The sequence below is a fragment of the Chiloscyllium plagiosum genome, unplaced genomic scaffold, assembly GCF_037043375.1.
Source record: "Chiloscyllium plagiosum isolate Xiang-an unplaced genomic scaffold, Cpla_swu_hap1 HiC_scaffold_39, whole genome shotgun sequence".
NCBI lineage: Eukaryota > Metazoa > Chordata > Chondrichthyes > Orectolobiformes > Hemiscylliidae > Chiloscyllium > Chiloscyllium plagiosum.
The window spans coordinates 12,376,161-12,402,860 of NW_028270177.1; the positions used below are offsets into that span (position 1 = coordinate 12,376,161).

Here is a 26,700-nt window from a genome sequence, read left to right on the forward strand (position 1 = left end):
AACCAGATGGTTTTTTTACCGCGATCAACAATGATTACATGGTCACTAATAGGCTAGCTCTTTATTCCAGCTTCTAACTCCCCCATCTGTCATGGTGGGATTCAAACCCATATCCCCTGACCATTTACATGGGGTTCTGGATTTTCCGTTTTGAAAGCCACACTTGAAGCTGTCTCGATTACTCTTTCAGAAAATGCAATCCCCCCCACCAGGCCCTAACCACTCCCTACATGAGCGTAATTCTTCCTGAAGTGGCGTCTGGGTCTTTCACCAACTAGTTTAATCCTTTGGATCTTGACCATTGTACAAACAGTTTTTCTCTTGAATCCCACATTATTTTGAACATGTCTACAAAATATCTTCTCTATCTTCTTCCTTCTACGGGAATAATCTCAGGCTCTCCAGTTTACCTTTCATGGATATTCCTCACGTTTGGAACTTTTTTTTATGCTTTCCTGCCTTATCCCTTAAGACTTTTTATTCCTTCTTAACATGTGCTGCCAAGGATTGGACACAATGCTCCTGGCAAGGGTGAAATCCAGCTTGACTCGCTACTTGGAAACACTTACTCAGTTTCAAACTTCTAGCTTTGAGGAATCAATGTTCCATAACCTACATCCTCAGCAAGGCTATACCTGGTTTAACCAGTGCCACCAATATAACAGTTGGTAGGAAATGGATATTAGTCAGTGATGCAAACACAACCAAATTAGAAACAGAAAGTGATAGATGTTCTTTGAAAATTGCACAGAACTTCTAACAATTGAGTGGATTGTCAATGACATGATCAAATCCTTATTTAGCCAGTTAATGGAAAGTCAGAATATCTCGTGTTGTTTTAACGTAACCCTTGCTTCAATTTGGATTCTTAAGGACCAGTCAGTAATTTCATAGAGTTGTACAGCACAGGGAGAAGCCATTCAATTCATTGTGTATACACTGCCTCTCTGACAGTGTTACTGATACTGGTCTGATAATCTTGAGAATCTGAGCTGATATCCCACCACGGCAGTTTGAGACTTTGGATTCAGTGCACAAACATCTGACAATCTGGAAATGGGATTAATTAAATGATATAGCCGTGATGGGCCAAAGGGCCTCTTTCTATACTGAACAGCCAGTGCTGGTAAAATTGAACAAAAAAAAAATCCAAAGAACTGCAGATGCTGGAAATCAGAAATAAAATCAGACGTTGCTAGAAAAAACTCAGCAGGACTGGAGACTACTTCCTGAACCTGAAATGTTAACTCTGTTTTCTCTCCGACCGAAGCTGTCAGACTCAATAGGTCGGGCACCCGCTGTGGAGAGAAAAGAGTTAACGTTTCAGGTTCAGGGACAAGCTCAGCTTTTTTCCAGCAATTTCTGACTGGTAAAAGTGAAACTGTTAGATCCACAGTTCGAAAATCTCCTGGGTCACAAATGCTCCCTATCACAGAGGAAACGTGCAGGCAATAGAAACATAGAAGATAGGAGCAGGAGGAGGCCATTTGGCCCTTCGAGCCTTCTCTGCCATCATGGCTGATCATCCAGCCAATAGCCTAATCCTGCTTTCTCCCCCTAACCTTTGATCTCATTCACCCTAAGTGCTATATCTAGCTGCCTCTTGAATGCATTCAATGTTCTGGCATCAACTACTTTCTGTGGTAATGAATTCCACAGGCTCACCACTCTTTGAGGGAAGAAATGGCTCCTCATCTCTGTCCTAAATGGTCTACCCTTAATCCTCAGACTGTGACCCCTAGTTCTGGACACACCCATCATCGGGAACATCCGTCCTGCACCTAGCCTGTCCAGTTCTCGACAGAGGCTAATAGATTTCCTTCCTTCAGCTGAGTTTTGGTGTTTTTGTCTTCAGTGAGATGGAGTCCTTCACACCACAGAACTCTGACGCCTGACTAATCCAGGAAGTATACAGGAGGTATCAAACTTTCTCCAGAACAGGATTAAAGAAGACTTAGAATAACATAATGCATGTCATGACCACTGGACATCTCAGAAGTGCTTAAGGTGTCGGGGATTTGATCAATGTTTCAGTTTGTAACACCTCCACAGTGTTACTGGCACTTGTACAAACAGGATGACAGCCAGAATCGTGCTGTGTCACAGGGCAGCTTTGACTGGGAGGGGGATGTTGAGGTGTGAAACTGAGCTGAACCCCTGTCCTTAAATATTTGTGTTTTGTGGACTCCAAAAATATTTAACTTTTCGGAGAGCAGCTTCAGTCTAGTGCAGCACTTTGACTATAAGCTTTGACATTCTCCAGAGGTGGAGAAAGTGAAGCAATAATACTGGTCATCACTAGTTTACGCTCAACAACATCACCTTGCATTGCTATAGTAAGTGCCTTCAATGTGATAATAAGTATCAAGGCACAAAAATATTATCAAACAAAATTCAACGCTGAGCCACCTCAGGAGATAATCAAATGCTTGATCAAGAGATAGGTTTCAAGGAGCAATTTAAAAGAAAGCGAGAGAGGCAGAGACGTTTAGGAAGGGAAATCCAGTGATCAGGGTAGAAACAACCTGCCAAAGGATTAAAATCAGAGATTTACACAGCTTTTTAAAAAAATTTAAACATGTATTCAAGTACAACAATACAGGAGTACAATGAAAAGGGTATAATGTCCCCACATAAGATGCCATCTTAGGTACAAATACCTTGGTACAGAATCTTAAGAACAAGGAGAAAGAAAGAACAAAATTAAAAATTAAACATTGCAATAATTATATTGTAGTGGAGAAAGTGAGGTCTGCAGATGCTGGAGATCAGAGCTGATAATGTGTTGCTGGAAAAGCGCAGCAGATCAGGCAGCATCCAAGGAGCAGGAGAATCGACGTTTCGGGCATAAGCCTGTAGTGTCAAACATACAAAATAAGGTTAAAAGTTACACATTGTGGACTTAGTTTTAAGTAGAAAATAACGAAATAAAGCTGAAAGGTCAAACATTCCAGTCTTTCTTAAGTGCTTAGCCACAGTGGGACCACACTTTGAGGAATCGCTGGGAGACCAGAATTCTATGCTGAGACCACGCTGGGCTAAGAGACCACCATATACCGCCGAGAGACCACTACGCTCAGCCAAGAGACTCGCCACACCCGGGCCGAGAGACCACCACGCCGAATCAAGAGACAACCACGCCAGGCCGAGAGACCACCACGCCGAGCCGAGAGACCACCATACTGAGCCAAGAGGCCACCACACCAGGCTGAGAGACCCTCAAACCGAGCTGAGAGACCACCACACTGAGCTGAGAGACCACCATACCAGGCCAAGAGACTATCAAACCAAGCCGAGAGACCACCACACCGGACTGAGAGACCGCCATATCAGGCCAAGAGACCACCACACCGGACCGAGAGACCGCCATATCAGGCCGAGAGACCACAACACCGGGCCGAGAGACCACCACACCGGACCGAGAGACCGCCATATCAGGCCAAGAGACCACCACACCGGACCGAGAGACCACAACACCGGACCGAAAGACCACCACACCGGACCGAGAGACCGCCATATCAGGCCAAGAGACCACCACACCGGACCGAGAGACCACAACACCGGACCGAGAGACCACAACACCGGACCGAGAGACCACAACACCGGACCGAGAGACCGCCATATCAGGCCGAGAGACCACAACACCGGGCCGAGAGACCACAACACCGGACCGAGAGACCACAACACCGGACCGAGAGACCACAACACCGGACCGAGAGACCGCCATATCAGGCCAAGAGACCACCACACCGGACCGAGAGACCACAACACCGGACCGAGAGACCACAACACCGGACCGAGAGACCACAACACCGGACCGAGAGACCGCCATATCAGGCCGAGAGACCACAACACCGGGCCGAGAGACCACAACACCGGACCGAGAGACCACAACACCGGACCGAGAGACCACAACACCGGACCGAGAGACCGCCATATCAGGCCGAGAGACCACAACACCGGGCCGAGAGACCACAACACCGAGCCGAGAGACCACAACACCGAGCCGAGAGACCACAACACCGAGCCGAGAGACCACAACACTGGGCCGAGAGACCACAACACCGGGCCGAGAGACCGCCATATCAGGCCGAGAGACCACAACACCGAGCCGAGAGACCACAACACCGAGCCGAGAGACCACAACACCGGGCCGAGAGACCACAACACCGGGCCGAGAGACCACAACACCGAGCCGAGAGACCACAACACCGAGCCGAGAGACCACAACACTGGGCCGAGAGACCACAACACCGGGCCGAGAGACCGCCATGCCGGGCTGAGAGAACACAGCACCATGCCGAGAGACTGCCACACCGAGCAGAGAGACCACCATGCCGAGCTGAGAGGAAGGGTACAGACATTTTGCAGGATTGTGTAGTTTGAGGAGATTAGCGAAGGTGGGAGGGCACAATCCATGGAAGGATTTGAACACGTAGGTGAAAATGTTAAAGTTGAGATGCAGCTGGATTGGGAAGGTTGATGAATATCGGGATAGCAGATAAATAGCATTTGGTGCTCGTTATGGCCTACAGAGCTAAATGTGATGATAGGAGACTAACCATTAAGGCATAATCAGCAACAATTATGCATTTGTATAGAACCTTTAACACGCTGAAACTTCACAAAGCAATTTGTAGGAGCATTATGAAATAAAACATTACTCAGCTATGTGAGGAGATACTGGGTCAGGTGACTAAAAGCTTCACCCAGAGGCTGTTTCTCAGGATCATGTTAAAGAAGAAAATGTGGTTAAGAGGCAAAGGTAGGTTAGGAGTATATTGAGAGGGGAAAGAGTTTAAAGTGGCCTGAGGGGCTACTGTTTCACATAGGAGGTGGTGTGTCTATGGATCAAGAGGAAGTGGAGGAGGGTGAGTACAATTACACATTTAAAGGATATTCCGACATATAGATGGATAGGAAAGGTTTAGGTGGATGTGGACCAAACACGGGCAAATGGGACCAGTTCTGTTTAGGAAACCTGGACAAGATTGTGGTGCTGGAAAAGCACAGCAGGTCAGGCAGGATCCGAGCTGCAGGAGAATCGACATTTCGGGCATAGGCTCTTCATCAGGAATGAGGCTTGTGAGCCAGGGGAGCTGAGAGATTATTTTTTATCCAAATGGAGAGGGGTTTAGAACAACTGTTGGGATGTAGGTCGGGGAGAGAGGTTGGGGTTTCTGAAATAGTTTCGCAGATATATGTCAATTCGGCAGTGGTGAATCATTAGCCTGAGTTAGAGACACGGAGATGTTTTTTCCACTCACTTTGTCAGAACAAAAATAGAAGGCACTGTTTCCTGATCTGCCATTTTCCCCATATCTAATTCTTACTTCTGATTTGGACCAACCTCACCCTCAAACACTGAAGCCTGCCCCCTGCCCAGGACAAGTTATGTCATGTTTTACAAACCCTGTAACTGCTGAAATTCTCTAGGAAAAGGACTTAATTAGATTCCAGTTCAGTCCATTTGTTGGATTTCAAAAGGAGAATGTGAGAATGTGAGGGGGCTCCCTCAGGGTGGGCCCTGTTTATTATGCAGTCCTCAGGCCCCAGGTGTGAGGCCTCTCCTGCCGGCCTGGAGTTGACAGCTTGATCTGAAGGCTGTGATACTGCTGTGTTCAATCAGCCACTTGGCCCCGGCACACTCCACAAGGCAGCACACTCCACCTCGGTGAACAGCAGGGGATCTCCCCCTTGGCTACTTGTTTACTTTGTGCAAGTGCTTTATTGTTCAAGAAATACAGCTGGAATATGGACCGTTTAAAGGGCAGCATCTTTATTTAGGCTAAAACCATCGGTTGAATTTTGCACGTCTCACTTAGTGTCTCACTTAGGTGAATCAAATTGCAAGCAGGCAATTCAGCTATAGAAGGCATCACTGTTGAGGTCTCAATTCTAACCTCATTGATATTCATGTACATGGGAACTATCCATAAGGGATTATTATTAGATAGTCAGGCACAGATGGAAATACACGGGATTTATGTTTAATATTGAATGATTCAATTTTCTTCATTTCTGTCTCCAATTTTTTTGGTACGCCATTGAAGTGTTACTCTTTAGCCTTGAGGGATTTGGAACCCTTCTCACAGCAATTGGTACTGCTGTGATCCCATTAAACTAGACGTTGAATGGGAGTTCAAGGAGATGGAGAGAAACTTTGGTCACTATGAGGGCAGTGTAGAGTTGCCCCTCGAAACAAGGACGAGAACCAGCTCAGAGAGTCATTTAACATGCGAAGGACATTGTGATGCACACCATTTCATGATTCAGCCTGATCAGGAAACTCTCCCACTCTTCCTGCCTGCCAGAGGCATACTGGCAAGGGTTTACAGATTTATAATCATCCATTCCCTTCAATTACAACACACCTTCTGTAGCGAGTTAGGACTTGAACCCTAAGCTGCTGGTTCAGGGGCAGAGGCACTACCATTGCACCACAAAACCTTAAGGGGGAGGCTTAGGCATCATGTTAAAATCAGGACTGAGAACAAAAACCAGTCAGTTATAACGCTATCGTTCCATTCTCGTGCACTCCCGTGTTATAAGAAAATTGTTTAATAGCAGCACCATTTAAACCAATGAGACTGCAATCACGTCATAACCAATACACGCTTTAAATCTTCATGCTTTAGAAACATTGTCCCCAATTCGTCAATCGTGCTATCATGAATTCATATCGTGACAGAGGGATACAAATGCTTAGGAATTGGGCGATAGGTTTAGACAGTGGATTTGGATCAGCTCAGACTTGGAGGACAGAAGGGCCTGTTCCTGGGCTGTAAATTTTCTTTGTTCTTTGTTCTCTTTTTTTTGTTCATGTTAACTCAACACGTGTTATAGCAGAATGACTTGAATGCTGGAGATCACAGCGGCCCAAGCAGCTGTGCAGAGAGAACATGCTAACGTTTCTTCATCAGAGATCCTATCGATGTTAAAATCAGAACCAGGCAACTCAGCAATCACTCCTTCACTCAAAGATTGGTAGAAGTGTGGGACTTCCTCTCACAAAACCGTTGATACTAGTTTAATCAAAAATGTTAAATTTAAGATCAACAGAATTTTGCTGGACAAGGGCATAACAAATTAAAAGTCATTAAGAAAGGTCGATGGAGTTAAGATCACTTATAATCTCAATGAATGGTAGCACGCTTAAGGGGCTGAATGGCCTACTTTTAATGTAATGTTTCAGAGTTACCTCTGGGATTTTCCTCTACCTTGATAGGACAATGGATACCATCTTCCAACAACTCTGCACACGTGGGGTCTATTGAAAGCCCAACTCTAGTTTGCTGGACAAGGGCATGCTAATGGTGGAAAAATCTCTTTGGAGGTGAAAATTCTTTGTTGATAGAAAAGATGGCAGCTGACTTTACTTCCTGGAGCATTGAAGTAGCAAAAATATTTTGTTCAGTCAGACGGGTTGAAGTGCCTCATCTGCCAGTTTTAGGGAGATGGCTAATGGTGTGGAGTGCAAACACACAGGGCAGATGGTCAGCATTGCTCAGTTCAGTGAGCAACACTGACGCGATGGAGATTTTCTCCACTCCAAACAGAATCCTCTGCTGCTTCTCTTACAAAAAAAGTCACCCCAAGCCCCTGGTCACATTCTCAGTCATGTATCAGCAAGTGGTAGTGCATAATCTTTTCCAACAATAGGTTTACTCCTTATTCACTTTATCCTCTTGATACCCTATTCCTTTTCATTTCCTGGCAGGTTGGTCCTTGTTTCATAGAATCCCTACAATGTGGAAGAGGCCATTCAGCCCATCAAGTTCACACTGTGCCCTTCTGAACAGTATTATTCCCCCTCCCCCCCCCCAATTGTGAGACCCTGCATTTCTGATGGCCAATCCACTCAGCCTGCATATCCCTGGACACTGTGTAGCAAATTATCATGGCCAATCCACCCAACCTGCACACCTTTGGACTATGGGAGGAAACCAGAGCAAACCCACACAGACACAGGGAGAATGTGCAAATTCCACCCAGACAGTCACTCAAGGCTGGAATCGAACCCGGGTCCCTGGAGCTGTGAGGCAGCAGTGCTAACAGCTGAGCCACCATGCTGCCCCTTTCCTTGAGGAACCAGTCCTTTCCCCAAGCTCCTCCACCTCAGGACTCCTTCCCCCAGACCATTCACCTCTCCATCTCCCTCATCTGCTTCCAGTGAGCATCCTATACTTTGAAACTGATTTCCGTCCCTTTCCAACTCATTACATCACCTCATATTTCCCAAAAGCAAAATATTATTGTTGCTAGAAATAAGAAGGGAGAATTCTAGTGTAATGCAACAACCTGGCAACATCTGTGGAGAGAAACAGAATTAAGGTTTTGAGTCCGATATGACCCATAATTCTGAAGAAGTCACATCAAACTTGAAATGTTAATGCTGTTTGTTCTCCACAGAGGTCGCTAAACTTACTAAGTTTCTCCAGCACTGTTTGTACTTAATATTTCTCTCTTGCTCAGCACCTCCTGTTGATTTTCTCTCAGCCTCGTCAATTCTATACTTCTGAGATGAATCCATATCATGTAGAAATGCGAGAGAAAAAAAGCTAATGTTATTTCTCATCCTCTGGACTTTTAGTTCCTTGATTCCATCATCACTCAGCTTTCCAAGTCCCAGATAATCCCAAGGGGCTGTGATTCCCACGCTTACACCTCAACACCTCTTAAGAGCACAGTTATAGTTTCTGGGGTCAGAGGTGTGAAGGACATGTAGAGCGAAGCTTTCCAATCCAGGTGCGGTGGGAAGTGCCTTGTGACACAAATTCCTCTCATGTCAAGCAGAACCTAATTGTTCCCAATCCCCCTCCCCCGGGCTGTCACAAAGTCAGAGCTATATCACACTGGATCAAGTTGCAATCACTCAGCATTGTCACCATGGGGTGTTTAGCTCTAGCTCAATATCTGTCACAATTCCTTGGGCATATTCTGAAAGTGGATAGCCTATTATGATGTGGACATCCCAATCGCCCGAGAGCAACAAAACCCACATTATAAAAAAAAGCATCTCACAAATCCAGTTAGACAGAGGCAATAGGTCAAATAACCAAAGAGGTGGGTTTTGAGAAGGTTTTTGTTCTGCGTGGGGAGATAGCAGGAGAGGTTGAAAGGTTCAAGGTACCTCATCCAGTGGCTGCAGACATCTGAAGTCACAGACCCATAGAATCATAGAGTTGTACAACACGGAAACAGACCCTTCGGTCCAACTCGCCCATGCCAACCAGATATTCTAACCTAATCTAGTCCCATTTGCCAGCACTTGGCCCATATCCCTCTAAACCCTCCCTATTCACATACCCATCCAGATGCCTTTTAAATGTTGTAATTGTACCAATCTCCACCACTTCATCTGGCAGTTCATTCCATATAAGCACCACCCTCTGTGTGAAAATGTTGCCCCTTAGGTCTCTTATATCTTTCCCCTCTCACCTTAAACCTATGCTCGCTAGTTCTGGACTCTCACACCCAAGGAAAAGACCTTGTCATTATAAGTCATGTTTACGCTGCTGCTTTGTTCAACCAGTAGAGGAGATTGTTTGAGATGAGCCAACAACCAGGGTGTATCTACAAAGTAAGGTTCAGCTGACAACAAGTAACTGATTGGTTTGTGGAGTTGTGACTAAGTGGAAATGACAAAGCCTGGACTATCCAATTGGTTTAGATTAGATTTCGGTTCTCTACAGTGTAGAAACAGGCCCTTCGGCTCAATAAGTCCACACCGACCCTCCGAAGAGTAACCCATCCAGACCCCCCATTTCCCTCTGACTAATGCACCTAACACTACAGCCAATTTAGCATGGCCAATTCACTTGACCTGCACATCTTTGAACTGTGGGAGGAAACCCTGGGGAGAATATGCAAACTCCACACAGACAGTCGCCTGAGGCTGGAATTGAACCTGAGGCAGCAGTGCTAACCACTGAGCCACCGTGCCACATCTTGCTAAGTGTGAACAATACTAGCAGAAGCCACTGAATGTCCCAAAGGGGAGATGGTGTGTCTTTCTCTCCAGTAAAATACCTAGGAAAGCTAAATACCTGAAGTTTATTTTTAATCACCAGTTATTATAAGCTGTAACTTTGACGAATAATTAAGAGAGTTGGCTGTTAATATAACAATAACTTATGTCTCCTATGAAGAGGAAAAAAGGATGTGAGGAAGAGCGATTAATGAACAAGAGCTCCTGGCAAAGAAAACAATTATCCCAGCAAATCCTGTAACTGGGACCATTGAGCTGTTTTCCCAGTTTTTCTTCCCCCTCCACCCATAACACCAATTTTTTTTTTGTCAGTCTGAATCTCTCTGTGTTTGTGTATAAGGGAGTTTTAGAAGGGGGTAGGAGCTGAACAAATAGAGTTAAATGCCAATAGCTTATATTTGTTTACCAGTGGCTAGAATGTATTTATCTATTCTAAATCGTGTTTTCCCTTAAGTTCAGAAACCTGGTCTGTGCTTTCTCTTAACTTGGGTCTATCTGACAGGTAAATTGGGGACTTGATAGATTTTGATGAAAGTTGTCACCTCTGTGACAATTTCAGAAATAATAATGCTTGATTCTTAATGTGCTTTGTGAGAGAGACATGTCATCGAGCACCAGAAACTTTGACCAAGAGAGTTTCATGTGTGTCTTGTTTTTAAAAAGAATGCACCTTTAAGGACACCCTGGGACATAATGTTGTAACTTTGCTGGCAGTTAATTTGCAGACTGCTGACAGAAATCCATTGGTTTGTCATAAGGTCTGCTTAATAACTTGCAATCTTGCATTGTTTTCTCTTCTGTCCACTATTGAAGGTAAAGTTAAGTTTTCAGCTCACCACAGCCTCGCTCCCTGAATCTCTCAACCTTTTCTGCTATCGAGCCTGCAAAAGAAAAGCCTTCTCAAAACTCATGTTTTTACCTAAGACTTTGGCTGCCTGACTTAATTGCAGTTTCCAAGATACAGTGTACAGAAGAGCATGAGTAGCAGAAGGAGGCCATTCAGCCCATTGAACTGCTCCACCCTTCAATAACATCACGATTGATTAGATAATTCTCAACTCCACTTTCCTGCCCTTTCCCATAATCCTTGATTCCCTTCCTGATTAATGATTTACCTCAGCCTTGAATATATTTAATGACCCAGCCTCAACAACCCTCTGTGGTAGAGAATTTCACAATTCACTCCCCATGAGATTCTTCCTCACCTCTGCCTTGAATGTGCGTACCTTTTATTTGGAGATTAAGCCTCGGTCTTACTGCATGTCTAAGATAGGTAAAAACAATGACTGAAAATGCTGGAAACCAGATTCTGGATTAGTGGTGCTGGAAGAGCACAGCAGTTCAGGCAGCATCCGAGGAGCAGTAAAATCGACGTTTCGGGCAAGAGCCCTTCATCAGGAATACAGGCAGAGAGCCTGAAGGGTGGAGAGATAAGCTAGAGGAGGGTGGGGGTGAGGAGAAAGTAGCATAGAGTACAATAGGTGAGTGGGGGAGGGGATGAAGGTGATAGGTCGGGGGGGGGGGGGGGGAGGGTGGAGTGCATCGGTGGAAAAGAAGATAGGCAGGTAGGACAAGTCATGGGGACAGTGCCGAGTTGGAAGTTTGGAACTGGGGTGAGGTGGGGGAAGAGGAAATGAGGAAACTGTTGAAGTCCACATTAATGCCCTGGTGTTGAAGTGTTCTGAGGCAGAAGATGAGGCATTCTTCCTCCAGGAGTCTGGTGGTGAGGGAGTGTCGGTGAAGGAGGCCCAGGACCTCCATGTCCTCGGCAGAGTGGGAGGGGGAGTTGAAATGTTGGACCACAGGGCGGTGTGGTTGATTGGTGCGGGTATCCCGGAGACGTTCCCTAAAGCGCTCTGCGAGAAAGTGTCCAGTCTCCCCAATGTAGAGGAGACAGCATCGGCAGCAACGGATACAATAAATGATATTGGTGGATGTGCAGGTAAAACTTTGATGGATGTGGAAGGCTCCTTTAGGGCCTTGGATGGAGGTGAGGGAGGAGGTGTGGGCGCAGGTTTTGCAATTCCTGTGGTGACAGGGGAAGGTGCCAGGATGGGAGGGTGGGTTGAAGGGGAAGCGTGGACCTGACCAGGTAGTCACGGAGGGAACGGTCTTTGCGGAAGGGGGAAAGGGTTGGGGAGGGAAATATATCCCTGGTGGTGGGGTCTGTTTGGAGGTGGCGGAGCCTTCCACATCCATCAAAGTTTTACCTGCACATCCACCAATATCATTTATTGTATCCATTGCTCCCGATGCGGTCACCTCTACATTGGGGAGACTGGACGCCTCCTAGCAGAGCGCTTTAGGGAACATCTCTGGGACACCCGCACCAATCAACCACACTGCCCCGTGGCCCAACATTTCAACTCCTCCTCCCACTCTGCGGAGGACATGGAGGTCCTGGGCCTCCTTCACCGCTGCTCCCTCACCACCAGACGCCTGGAGGAAGAACGCCTCATCTTCCGCCTCGGAATACTTCAACCCCCGGGCATCAATGTGGACTTCAACAGTTTCCTCATTTCCCCTTCCCCCAGCTCACCCTAGTTCCAAACTTCCTGCTCAGCACTGTCCCCATGATTTGTCCTACCTGCCTATCTTCTTTTCCACCTATATACTCCACCCTCCTCCCTGACCTATCACCTTCATCCCTCTATGCTACTTTCTCCCCACCCCCACCCTCCTCTCACTTATCTCTCCACCCTTCAGGCTCTCTGCCTGTATTCCTGATGAAGGGCTTTTGCCCGAAACGTCGATTTTACTGCTCCTGAACTGCTGTGCTTTTCCAGCACCACTAATCCAAAAGATGCATGTCTAAGATGCCTTCAAATGATTTTAATAATACAAGTTTTTGTTTTACTGTGTTTAATATTAAAGTAGCCAAAGATGTTAACCAATTCTCAATGAGCGATTGATTATAAAGGCCATTACGAGACATGCACACGCACACTCTCTCGCTCTCTCTCTCATACACACACATCACAGAGCCCACTTAATTTGAACCCTCCTTCCACTGAGTGTACTGAAGCGCCCTGATAGACATTGGGACTCACTTTAAACCTGAACTGGGGATTTTTACAGTTGCATGTGTAAAGCCAGTGAATCCCCATTAGTGAGTGGGGAAAGGATGGTGGTCTGTGTTGGACAAAAACATTCTGCTCCATGCAGAACAGGAAATGGTTAAAGATTGTGACAAATACCCAAGGTTGCTTGTTTCATTGATGAACAAAGCGCAGGTACAGTGATAGGGAAGAGGGGAAATAGATCTGCAGCTGTTCCAAGTGGCAGCAGACGGTGCATCATCTGACTCACAGTGAATCCGTTCCTGGCTGCATCACCGCATGCTGGCTGAATCAGCACACAACCCTATGGCTACTTGCCGGCTCTCATCGAGCCACACACAACAAAAGAACAAGTGTACCAAATTGACATTGTTCACACTGCATCCAGCAGTTTGCCATACATTTTAAGCTAAACTCGCTGATTCAGAGAAATTTGCTGCTCCATCTCTCTGTCTTGCTCTCTCTCTCTCTCTCTCTCTCTCTCTCTCCCCCTCTCTCTCTCTGTAACATTGCTTCTTCCCCACTTGCCGTGTGTGGCAGATGGCACTTCATTTGAGCTGCACAGTACATCAGAGCATATTAAGCAACCAGTCTGCAATGCTGATCCACGACAGGACTCCGATAGCAAGGTAGAGCAATAGCTTTTCGTTGTAAGGTTCCACCTCCCCGACTGGAATTGAAAGCAAAACACGACCACTTTCCGAGGGAGGGCTTGCTCGTGGCTCGTGTGGCATTCCTGGTTTGTGCTGCTCGACCCGGCCAGGGGAAAGAAAGTGTCAGGACAAAAACACTTCGGAGTGGGAGTGCAAACAGAAACAGCTGCTCTTGTACCAGCACCATCATAGCTGCTACCTCCAACGCCGGTGAGCAGTTCTGTCATAGCGTTAAAGTCACACAACGAAGAGAAGGCAAGCAGAAAGAATATTCGGCTGGTTGGCACATCATGGATGGGAGTCTACCAAAGCTTCTGCACCAAGACTGTGTAACATCTTCAAAATATGGGGCACAGACAGAGCACAATTCTCTCGCTTCAGGGAGTAATGGACCAACAGAATGGAGCTACAGCAGTTCAGAGCCCAATTCCCTCACGGATTCTACATCTCATAGTCACTCGCCAACCTCTTCTGTTGACTCTTGTCGAATTTCCCCTCGGTCTCTCCCTCGCACGTCCACCCAAGCTGCCCGCAGCCACCCGTGTAAAATGAACAGCCTGCCAGCACCTGAGGGGGAGGAGGGGGAGGAGGGTCAACCGGTGAGGAAGGTCCGTTTACGTTATCCCGGCAAAGAGAGGCAAAGCGCCAGCGAGAGGGAGAAGCTGAGGATGAGGGGCCTGGCCAAAGCCCTGCACAACCTGAGGACCTACCTACCCCCTTCGGTGGTCCCCGCGAGCCAGAGCCTGACCAAGCTGGAGACCCTCCGCCTCACCATCCGCTACATCTCGCACCTCACCGAGCTGTTGAGGTTGAGTGAGGAGAGCCCCTCGGAGGGCAGCGACACTGAGGGAACCTACCAGGGCTACCCTCAGGACCTGGGCTACTGTCAGGATAAGTCACAGAGCCCTCCATCAGAGTGTCTGGCACATTCAGCCGACTTGATAATGAAAAGCGAGAGCCATGTGCTATCAGGCTTTCAGGATGTGACACTCTGTCAGGTAGGTCAGAACTTCTGTTCTGTGAATTGTCTGGCTGCTTGATGCACATCCTGTAATTATCAAAGTAAATTCAAATCTTTCCCACAAAGAAAGAAATTAGTTATGAATGAAAATAAATCAGGATAAATTTCAGGAAAGTTCCTTCACTGTTGTCCTCAACCGCCATTGTAAAGAGTGAAGAGTTTCTCCCTAGTGACTCCAGTAATAAATATGCTGCAGGGTGTGGGTCACCCAAAGCAATCTTGACTCATCTTGATGGGCTGTGGTAGGTTGGGGAGGGAGTTGTAATTGTTGCTCAATTCCCTGCAGACAAAGCTCAAGGGAAACCCAACTCCGACTGACTATCTTGCTCGGATAAACGAGTGTGTGTTGATGTTCGGTAAGGAGCTTGGAGAAAGCACTGAGGCATCACATTCTCTCTCCTATTTCCAAAGCCTGACACTGTGCTGGGGGAAGTGAGGAATAATGACCGGATGAGTTACTGAAGGGAAATCTACATCCATGGCCACAGGCAAGATCAGAGCACAGAGCGGTTAACAATGCCCAAAGTGCATCAGGGTTACTGCATTGTATCTGTACCACACCGACTAATGTAGCTACTATATAACCTGTCTCCATTTTTACAGAGTTTCACAGAGAACAATGGGAATCTGCAGCTGGTCCCCTGGTATCCATGGCAACATTAAGACCCCTCTGGGCCTGACATATTCTGAGAAATTAGTCTCTTGATAATGATATTAAGTTAAGTATTTTTTCATGTAGATGTTTATTTTGTTAAGCATGTGGAAATTATTTGATATATTTTTGTTATACTGGTTTTTGCTGTCTGTACGGTGAAAGGAAATAAAGCATTTTACATTTGGTACATTTTTGGCTCGTCACCCCTTGAAATGGCCAGAAATTCAGGGTCAAAGGTCTATACTTTGATCACGTGACTACTCATCATCTTCCAATAGGCCTCAGAAACAAAATACTAGATGCTGGCCATTCAGCCCCTCAAATTCTACCATTCAATCAGACCATGGAATATTCTGTACCTTAACTTCATTTACTCAACTTCACTCATATCCTTTAACACTTTTTTTTAAAGGAAAACCTGTCAGTCTTATTTAGAAAATTCCAATTAACCCTTAGCTTTTTCAGGGAGAGCATTCTTTTTCACCATAATCCTGTCCAGCAAGAATGAATTTGTAAGGTCATGTCTTCAGAGCTTAGCTCTAATTATACCCGTTGTTCTGGATTCCCCTGTATCCACCCAGCTTCACCAATACAGCACCAAAAGGATGATTATCCAAGGTGATATGTTCGAGTCAAGGGGTGGGAGATGGATGGCAGGGATTTTAATTTTTGCCCATAGAAACTGGGTGGTTGTCTGTGTTAAAATTGACCAGATCTCTTACCTGCAATGAGTCTAATGTGCTGAGATTCCTAACTCGCTCCACTGCACTAACCACAAACACAGTAAGCACCAATTCAGTGCCATTCCTTTCAACCTAGTATCAGGTCCTGGTGATGCCATTGGCACCTAACTGTAATTTTAATGAGGAAGAGAATGGAAATAGCGACTATGGGCTTTCCAGCAGAAATACCCAAAGTGGGAGTGGATCTGGTCCACAAGTGGTTCATGGAGAAAATTATACACATTTCTTTGCATGGTTTATTTGTGGAGCGTGGGGTTGAGAGTTGGTTTGGCTAGTGCTGGAGAACAAGAAAAGTGCAACTACACTGCTGAATGAAATCCAGCACTTAAAGAAACAAACCTGCAGGAACACTACATAGTGGCACCAGCCTTATGATGTAGTCAATGGGGGACTTTATATACTTGAACATAGTCTGGGACAATGCAGTTTTAAGGGCAGATAGAGCGCGTTGAGCAAACCTCTAGTCACAAAGTCGACGCTACCTCAAGATGAGACTCGTAAGAAAGGAACATATTAAACAATGAACAAATGACAGGGCATTGACGCAATCAAACAGAGCCAAAATGATTTTGTGAAAGGGAAATCGTAATTTGACAAATTTGCTTGAGTTCTTTGAGGATGTAACAAGTAGAGTTGTTAAAGGGGAACCAGTAGTTGGAGTGCGCTAGGATTTCTGGAAGGCAATATAAAAAAGTTACTGCACAAGACAGGAGCTCATAATATTGGGGCATTGTATTAGCATGGAGTGATTAATTATTAACACACAGAGAAGACAGAGTTGGGATTAATGAGTCATTTTCAGGTTGGAAAGACTTAACTAATGACGTACCACAAGGATCAGTCCCAGGATGTCAATCATTTAATATCTATGTAAAGGACTTGGAGGAGGGAGCAAAGTGTAATTGCCCAAATTTGTCGGCAATTCAAAAATAGGTAGCAGGGTATCTTGTGATGAGGACACAAGAAAGCTGCATGGAGGTACAGATAGATTGAGTGAATGGGCAAACACCTGACAGATGGAGTTCAATAACAGCAAGTGTGAGGTCATGCATTTTGAAAGCAAGAATCAAAATGCAGACTATTTATTAAATGGAGTGAGACTCCAAAAAAAAAGGCAATGCAGGGGGATCGTGTCATTCTTGTGCATGAAACACAAAACACTACAATACAGATGCAACAAGTAAATGAAAGGGCAAGTTGAAATTTATTTCTAGAGAGTTGGAATTTAAAAATAGTGAAATAATGTTATAACCATAAAGGGTTTTGGTGAAGCCACACCTGGAGTATTGTGTACAATTACACATTTAATAAAAGATATATTGTCATTGGAGGCAGTTCACAGGAGATTCAACAAGGATGACTCCTCAGATGAAGTGGTTGACTTATCAAAAACAGCTAAACAGGTTAGGCTTCATTTATTAGAGTTTAGAAAAATGAGGGATGATTTGATTGAAATATATAGGTTTGGCAGAGTAGATATTGAGTAGATATTGGGGGGGGGGCATGGAGGCTCAGTGGTTATCCCTGCTGCCTCATAGCATGAGGGTTCAAGGTTTGATTCCAGCCTCGGGCGACTGTGTGTGGAGTTTGCACGTTCTCCCAGTGTCTGCGTGGGTTTCCTCTGGGTGCTCCGGTTTCCTCCAACAGTCCAAAGCTGTGCAGGTCAGGTGAATTGGCCATGCTAAATTGCCTGTAGTGTTAGGTGCATTAGTCAGAAGGAAATGGGTGTGGATGGGTTATTCTTCGGAGGGTTGGTGTGGACTGGTTGAGCTGAAGGGCCTGTTTCCACACTGTAGAGAATCTAATCTAATCTAATCTAATCTAATCTAAAAAGATGTTCCTTCAAGGAGTCTTAAACTAGGAGATACATTTACAGAATCAGGGGACACTCAATTAATACTGAGATGCGATTAAATTTCCTCTCTCAGAGGTAAAGAATGTCTGAACGACCTTTGAAGGTTAGATCACAAAGTATTGAAAGAAGAGCTAGATAGCATTTTGAAATAAGAGGGCTATAAGAGGCCAAGGGCAGATCAGCTATGATCTTATTGAATTACAGAACAGTTTATGGGGCTGAATAGCTTTCTCCTGTTTCTATTTTATAGGTTCCAGGAAACAGCAAGTCAACAAGCAGTGAAAATCATTGCAGCAATAGCAGAATTATGGTTTTGAAACAAAACCTCTTTTGAAAACTTTTGTTCGTATATATACTGAACAATGTACTGACAGTCAAGCATTATCCAATTGGATAACAAGAACTCCATCTGCTTTTTGATTGGCTAGGCAAGGTAGTGCACTATGAGGATTGCTGTGGGTCAAGCAATCAGTCACAATCTTGTGGGGGAGGGGTGAATGGAGGCAGGATCATGTGATGAAGTTGCCTCGAGCAATATGCTGAACCAGAAACACCATTGACACTATAATAATGTCAGACTTGCAGTAAACTCCGAACAAAATTCCACAGTTGAATCAACATTCTGCCTGGAACAGTTCTGGTCACCGCACTATAGGAAGGATGTGATTGCATTGGAGACGGTTCAGAGGAGGTTCACCAGGATGTTGCCTGGGATGGAGCTATTCGGTGCTGAAGAGAGTTTGGATAATCTCAGGTTGTTTTCTTTGGAGCATAAAAGCTTGAGGGGGGGACCTGAAGAGGAACATGGACAGGATAAAGAGAAAGCAGCTGTTCCCTTAGTTGGGGGCATAATTTTCAAGTGAAAGGTAGGTGTTTAAGGGGAATTTGAGGAAAGCCTTGTTCAGCCAAGGGGTGGTGGGGTCTAGAATGGGGTCTAGTTGAGAGGGAAACCTTACAATGTTTAAAAGGTACTTAGATGATCACTTGAACTGTTATTACATTCAAAGCCGTGGGCCTGGTGCAGCCAATGGGACTAGTGTAGCTTGCGGTAACATTTTAATTCGCTCTCCCACTCCGCCAAGGACATGCAGGTCCTGGGCCTCCTCCATCGCCAAACCCTAACCCACCCAATGCCTGGAGGAAGAACACCTCATCTTCCACCTTGGGACCCTCCAACCAAATGGAATCAATGTCGATTTCACCAGTTTCCCCATTTCCCCTCCCCCCACCTTTATCTCAGATCCAACCTTCCAACTCCGCACTGTCCTCTTGAACTGTCCTACCTGTCCATCCCACCTATCCGCTCCATCTTATCGCCATCACCCCCCACCTTCATCCACATATTGCATTCTCTTCCTTTCCCTTTCCCTTCCCAGCCCCACCCCTTCCCATTTATCTCTCAGCCCCCTTGGCCCACAAACCTCATTCCTGATGAAGAGCTTATGCTCGAAACGTCGATTCTCCTGCTCCTCGGAAGCTGCCTGACCAACTGTGCTTTTCCAGCACCACGCTCTCGACAGCAGTATATTTTTGGCTATACAGACTCGACGGGCCAAAGGGCCTGTTAAGTACTGCATGATTCTGTGATTCACAAACGAGGGGCCAGGTAATGAAGAAAATTGGTAAGCTTTACGTAAATGCCTCTGAATAGGTTAGTATGTTTTCTGACACTGAGCTGCTACATCAGTTTGTTGCTGGTTAGCAGCAGGTGGCAGTGTTGAGCTGCAAAGTCTCAGGTAATAATGTTGGGGGAATGTATTCTGTGGATTTCAGCCCCTGGACATTGTTGTGTCAATGAGGTGTGCAAAAATGAAAGGTCATGTCTCAACAATAATTCTCTCATTTCCAATTTTCACTCCCTCTCTATTCCTAAAACTGGGACCAGCACTGAAAACTGGATCAGGGAGCACTCTAGCATGAATCTCATCTGATATTCATTCAGGCTGTATCAAACACAGAAATCAGGGACGCTGATCCCTACACTGTATTTCCTGATACGTGCTCCTGAAACACAGGGACTGTTCAGCAGCATTCCCTCAAGTACATCCACAAAGTAATTGTGAAAATACTCTACAAGTCACTTACAAACTATTCCCTTTAAGATACTGCACTGTGCAAATAAGTGTAAAAGCTGCTGTGCCTTTCAATACCCAGAAAGAAATAAAATTGAGATTTGTTTCATGGGATGTATGCATCGCTGGCTGGGCCAGCATTTGTTGGCCAACTCCTGTTGATCTTGAGAAGGTAGTGTTCATAGAATTAGAGAATCCCTACTGTGTGGAAGCAGGCCATTTGGCCCATCAAGTCTACACTGACCCTCAGAAGAGCATCTCACCCAGAGCCATCCCTTCCCCCACCTCTCCTATCCCTGTAACCTGGCATTAACCATGACTAATCCACCTAGCCTGCACATCCCTGGATACCATGGGCAATTGAACACTGTCAATCCACCTAACCTGCACATCTTTGGACTATAGGAGGAAACCCACGCAGACACAGGGAGAATGTGCAAGACAACCTTTGGGTATATGTGTACAGATCATTGAAGGTGGCAGAACAGGTGGAGAAAGCAGTTCACAAAAATGCACAGTTTTCTCAACTTTATTGATAGGGGCATAGATTACAGGAGCAAAGAGGAAATGTTTAACTTGTTCAAGACACCTTTTAGAGCTCATCTGGAGTACACATTACAGGAGAAATGTGAACGCTTTGAAGGAGCAATTTACAAGGATAGTACAAGGAATGAGAAACTTCAGTCAGGACGGTAGTTTGAAAAAGTTGGGACTGTCCTCCTTGGAGAAGAGAAAGCTAAGAACAGAGGAAACAGAGGTTGACAAAACCATGAGCAGACTGAACTGAACAGATACTGTTCTCACCCATAAAAGGAAAGAAATGAGAGGGTATCGATTTAAAAAGTGACGTGCAGAAGAAGAAAAGGTGATGTTTCCACAGACTGAGTGTTTAGGGAATAGAATGTACTTCTGGAATTGTGGTGGACACAGCTCTATTTGAGAGGGGCATTGGATGATTATTTGAATAGAAATGGTGTGCAGGGATATGGGGAGAAGGCAGGTCGTTGGCATTAGGTAATAAGATGGGTGGCACGGTGGATCAGGGTTCGATTCCAGCCTCGGGTCTCTGGCTGTGTGGAGTTTGCACATTCTCCCCATGTCTGCGTGGGTCTCCTCTGGGTGCTCCGGTTTCCTCTCAGTCCAAAGATGTGCAGGTCAGGTGAATTGGCCATGCTAAATTGGCCATAGTGTTCAGGAATGTGTAGGATAGGGGTAAATGTAGAATAATGGGGAATGGATTTTGGTGGGATATTCTTCAGAGGGTTAGTGTGGACTTGTTGGGCAGGAGGGCTTGTTTCCACACGGTAGGAATTCAATGATTCTATGACGCACTGGGCAAACATGAGGTTAGTTGCCACAGAATTCCTCATCCTCTAGCTGCTCTTGTGGTCACTGTGTCAACTTTGTCAATGGTAACCCCCAGGAAGTTGGTATTGGGGGGATTCAGTAATGGTAATGTCATTGACCATTCACTGCAACAGTTAGATGCTCTCTTCTTGGTGATGGTCATTGTCTGGCGCATGCATGGCACAAATACTACTGGTCATTTGTCAGCTCAGGACAGGATGTGTCCAGATCTTCCTGCATTTGGACATAGACTGCTTCACCTGTGAGGTGTCCCAGTTGGTACTGAATATTGTGTAATCATCAGCAAACATCCACATTTCTCACCTTATGGTGGAGGAAAAGTTATTGATGAAACAGCTGAAGATGGTTGAGTCTAGGTCACTCCTATGAGGAACTCTTGCAGAGATGTCCTGAGACTGAAATGATTAATAGACTATTTGGAGTCAATCCAGAAAAAGAAAGTGAGGACTGCATTTGCTGGAGAGTTAGAGTTGAAAGATGTGGTACTGGAAAGGCACAGCAGGTCAGGCGGCAGGAGAGTCGACGTTTCAGATATAAGCCCGTCATCAGCAATGTTGGGGGGGGAAGGGGCTGAGAGATAAATAGGAGGGGGAGGGTTCAGGTGGGGCTTGAGGATAGGCAAGAAGGTAGATGCAGGTGGGCGAGAAATTGTGATGGATGGGTGGGTGGGAGGGTAGAGCGGATAGGTGGGAAGGAAAATGGACACGTAGGACAGGTCAAGAGGGCCATGCTGAGTTGGAGGGTTGGATGTGAGATGAGGTGGGGTGAGGCGAGATTTGGAAACTAGTTGATGCCATGTGGTTGAAGGGTCCCAAGGCAGAAGATGAGGCGTTCTTCCGCCAGTTGGTGCGTGGCTTGGATTTGGCAGGGGAGGAGGCCCAGGACTTGCTTGTCCTTGGGACAATGGGAGGGGGAGTTGAAGTGGTCGGCCACAGGGTGCTAGGGTTGTTGGTGAAAGGCTCCGCAAGTTGGCGTCCTGTCTCCCCGATGTAGAGAAGCCCAAGTAATGTTCTGGGGACCTGAGTACATATTCCGCAAATAGTGGAATTTGAATTCAATGATAATCTGTAAATCAGAATCTAATGATGACCATGAAACAACTGTCAAGGGAAAAAGCTATCTGGTTTAGTAATGTCCTTTAGGGAAGATAATCTGCCATCCTTACCTGGGCTGGCCTATATGCAACTCCAAACCCATAGCAATGCAGTTGACTCTTAACTGCTCTCCAGGCAATTAGGGATGGGCAATAAATGCTGACCCAGCCAGTGGTGCCCTCATCCTGTGAATGAATTAAAAAAAAAGAAACCTCGGTCAAACATTGCCTTGGTTGCAAAGGCAGTCCCCCTCATACCTCTGGAGGTCAGCACTTCTGTCACCATTTGGACAAGGCCAAAATGAGGTCAGGAGTGGAGTGACCCTGGCAGATCTCCAAATTAGCATCAGGTTATTCCTGAGTAAATGCTGCTTCTTCCATTCAGGGATTACTCTTCACCCAATCATAAAATCCACCCCATTATGTGTAGGGCAGCACAGTGACTCAGTGGTTAACACTACTGCCCCATAGTGCCAGGGACCAGGATTTGATTCCACCCTTGGGCGACTGTCTGTGTGGACATGATCCCAGTGTCTGTGTGGGTTTCCTTAGGATGCTCTAGTTCCCTTCCACAGCCGAAAGATGTGCAGGTTAGGGTGGATAGGCCATGCTAAATTTCCCATCGTGTCCAGGGATGTGCAGGTGAGGTGGATTAGACATGGGAAACACAGGGTTACAGGGTTAGGGTAGCGGAGTGGATCTGGCTATGATGCCCTTCAATGGGTCGGTAAGGACCAGATGGGCCAAATGGCTTGCTTCCACACTATAGGAATTTTGTAAAATCTAGTTCAAAATCCTCTTCAAAGAGGCCAAGGGGGGAATTGTTGGAAAAGCTGCATGAGGATGAACCCTGCTGGGTTCAGAAAGATTGAAATCCACCATCACCAGCTTAGCCCCAGCTCTGTCTCTCAAACATCACAATACTCCAATGCGCAATAGACTTTCCTAATGATTTCTAATTCCAACTCAAATCGATTTTTATTTCTTCTGACTGTTTCCCTTTTCAGGTCTCCATTCCCTACTTTAATTTGACAAACCTCAATTGAATGTTTTATCCGTATCAATCCCCCTTCAAATTTTCTGAGTATTCACATTCGAAAACACAGCATCAGGAGGAGTGCAGATGCCTCCTCAAGCCTGTTCTGCTGAAGCTTCAACACCATTTCCCCACATTCGGCCCACGTTGATATCCTTAACTCATTAAAATCTTTCAATTGTTGTCACGAGATATTCAACTGAGCTAGCATTCAAAGACATTTTGGCTGGAGTACTCTGGATATTGCTTCCAGAGTGAAAAATGTGGTGCTAGAAAAGCACAGCAGGTCAGGCAGCATCCGAGGAGCAAGAGAGTCAATGTTTCAGGCAAGAGCCCTTCATCAGGAATCAAAACATCGAATCTCCTGCTCCTCGGATGCTGCCTGACCTGCTGTGCTTTTCCAGCACCACACTCTTGACTCTGACTTCCAGCATCTGCAGTCCTCACTTTCTCCTCCATTGCTTCCAGATGTCATCCACAAGTATTGGAAACCCCAGCCTGGGGTCACCTACATATTCCTAATTTGTCTCTTTTTCTCTCTTCCTCTTTGCAACCTTGGCCATGGGTGCCCTGCCTTCTGGTCTTTCTCTTACAATTAAAAAAAGGAACTGCCAGGTGTATCAACGTCCATTTTGGGATTCAAACCAGTGCAAGTACTGAGCTCATCCAGATCCACCTGAATGCTCCATTGAGTTGTATATTTCTTTTCTATTTCCATTTGATTTCCCTATTTTGCACAGTTGCTCAAAGTTGAAATGTAACTACACCTTAGGCTAAGATAACAATCCAAAATTATTTAAACAAAATCCCTCCAAGCTTTTGCCCTTCTCTTTGGAAGATGCTAATTTCTTTTCACAATAAAGGAAAGTCGCAGGCTGCTAACCTCCATCAGATGGGTATCCAACCATGCAGTCAACCTTCACATGTCAACCAAGGAGTTGTGATCTGCCTCAGTAATAGTTGACTTGCGAAGATATTTGGCAAAAGTGAGGACTACAGATGCTGGAAATCAGAGTTTAACTGAGAGTGGTGCTGGAAAAGCTCAGCAGGTCAGGCAGCACCCGAGGATGAGAAGATACTGCAGACTAGCCATACATTCCCCTCACTGTACAGTTACCAGCCTGCATTTTCCAAATGGGACTTATTGGATAGTGACTACAAGCTGGGAGTCTTTGCTGAGCTGGCTCAGGGGCACTCAGAACATTTGCAATCGTCCACCTGAGCTGCAATCAGTTAACTGGGTATGGAGCAGCTTTGAAAAATGAGAACTTTCTACTTTGTGGAGGTCATTTCAAACCAGACTCTTGGGGCCACTGGAGTATTTTTAATCTAAATTGCTCTGAGATTAATCAGAGGCAGTACTGTCCCCCAGCTGCATAGCCTTCAAACATAAACCTGTGGGCTGATGGGAAAGCTTGTTCATTACTCTGTAGATACCACAGAAGAATATAATACGGTCATAGTGAGTCCTTTCCTTGGGCTGGAGTGGAAGCCAACATTGCTGGCATCTGCAAGTGTCTCATATCAAAGGGGCTTCAAAGCTGCATTCCACTGGGAAAAGATATAATCATATGAAATGATTTGTTTTAAGGCAGAGCCTAACCTCAGTGTAGAATGGAGTGTTTTGGCCATCACAGCCTCTGTCTCTGTGTATGTCAAACACACTAATGCCCAGGAGAAAAATTAGCTCAGAACACAGCCGTGCTCTGTGCTTATAGTGAGAGAGGCTTTTTATGAGTGCCTTGCTCTTAAGTTCCCAGTTATCCTCTCTCTCTCTCTCTCTCTCTCTCTCTCTCTCTGTGAATAGACCAACTAAAATCATCTTTGCCTTCAGCTCTGCCCTACATTTACAATAACATCAGAGGTAATTCAGGATCCAACAAGCAGCCAAGAATTCATTTTAACCCATCTTTCTGCCTAAATTATCTGCCAAGGCTGTTTCTGCTCCTTGGGGCCATTATCTAATAAACAGGTTTTCCTTGTATCCAAAAAGACAGATTTATCATTATGCAACATTTTATCATGACATGGTTCACAGCGCTATAAAATGCATTCGTTTGAAATCTGTCGCTGAAAGACCAAAATAGGAGTGTTTTCGGAAACAAGAAGATCCCACAGACACTAAACATGAACAAGCTTTCATTTTAATGTGCTTTGTTAAGGGAAGAAATATTTACCAGCACATTTGGAGAATTCCCTGATCTTCATTAACATTCACCAGGATGGGTAGAGAGAACCAAACATGAAAGTGCTGAAGAAACTCAGCAGGTCTGGCAGCATCTGTTGAGGGAGAAATGGAATTAATGTTTTAACTTCAGTATCAAATCTTCTTACTGGATTCACAATGTTAAATCTGTTTCTCTCTCCACAGATTCTGCTGGAACTGCTGTGGTTCTCCAGCACTTCCTGTTTTTGTTTCAGACTTCCAGAATCTACAGCATTTTGCTTTTGTTTGGGTAGAGATGATCTTTGGTTAATGTTAACAAACATACAGAAAGTATGTCCCCCTGAAACATTGACGTCTGCACTTCCTGATGTTGCCTGGCTTGCTGTGTTCTTCAAGCCTTCTGCTTGTCTACTTTGGATTCCAGCATCTGCAGTTTTTTTTTGTCTCTGCAGAAAGTATGTCCTACAATGCAATACTCGCTCAATGAACTGTCAGCTTTGATTATGTACTCAATCCCTGGAGTAGAATGTAGGACAATGAGAAAAATATGAAAATGGGATGGTTAACTATACCAAGACAAAACAATTACATCAAAGGTCACATGCAAGGGTCTGTGAAGAAAGATGGAATAGCCAGTTCCTGTGAGAGACTTACTCAGAGAACAGGATTATTGAGATATTACTAGATGTCTCAGGAGCAGGTGGAACTTGAATCAAGATCTACTAGCCCAGAGTTACCTCTGTGCCATAAAAGGACGGTGTACAATGGTATAATGAAAAAGTTCATATCTACCAGAGTCAGGTAACAGTTCTTATTAAATAAAGTTATTGCAGGTCACAAACTAGCAGAAATGGCAAGGATATCGCTATCTCCAATATGCAGAATAGATCTCTGAGCTTCACAAGTCTTGGAACTTGGCTCACAAATATCTGCCTGAAATATCAGGGTCCCAAATATTTATCTGTTGTGACGCTAACTCTACATCAC

At 45.3% G+C, this 26,700-nt stretch overlaps 1 protein-coding gene and 1 long non-coding RNA gene across 2 annotated transcripts; one reads left to right on the plus strand and one right to left on the minus strand.

Annotated features, from left to right (window-relative positions):
- Window positions 1-2,571: 2,571 nt before the first annotated feature.
- LOC148138627 (uncharacterized) lies at window positions 2,572-25,809 on the minus strand. The gene is made up of 3 exons (XR_015753827.1): window positions 25,724-25,809; window positions 22,583-22,696; window positions 2,572-2,853 (listed from the first exon to the last, which is right to left on the minus strand). It is a non-coding gene; the product is annotated as an uncharacterized LOC148138627 (long non-coding RNA).
- On the plus strand, window positions 13,689-15,549 carry LOC122540817 (uncharacterized). Its single transcript, XM_043677030.2, has 2 exons — window positions 13,689-14,701; window positions 15,328-15,549. Exons 1-2 carry the CDS (start codon window positions 13,994-13,996, stop codon window positions 15,385-15,387), a joined length of 768 nt encoding a protein of 255 aa, XP_043532965.1. The 5' UTR covers window positions 13,689-13,993; the 3' UTR covers window positions 15,388-15,549.
- Window positions 25,810-26,700: the final 891 nt, after the last annotated feature.

What these genes read in the sequence shown, in the direction of transcription:
- LOC122540817 (XM_043677030.2), top strand. Translation starts at nt 13,994, where the DNA reads ATGGATGGGAGTCTACCAAAGCTTCTGCACCAAGACTGTGTAACATCT. An exon ending in AGGATGTGACACTCTGTCAG is followed by an intron (nt 14,702 to 15,327) that starts GTAGGTCAGAAC and finishes CCATTTTTACAG; the next exon opens with AGTTTCACAGAGAACAATGG.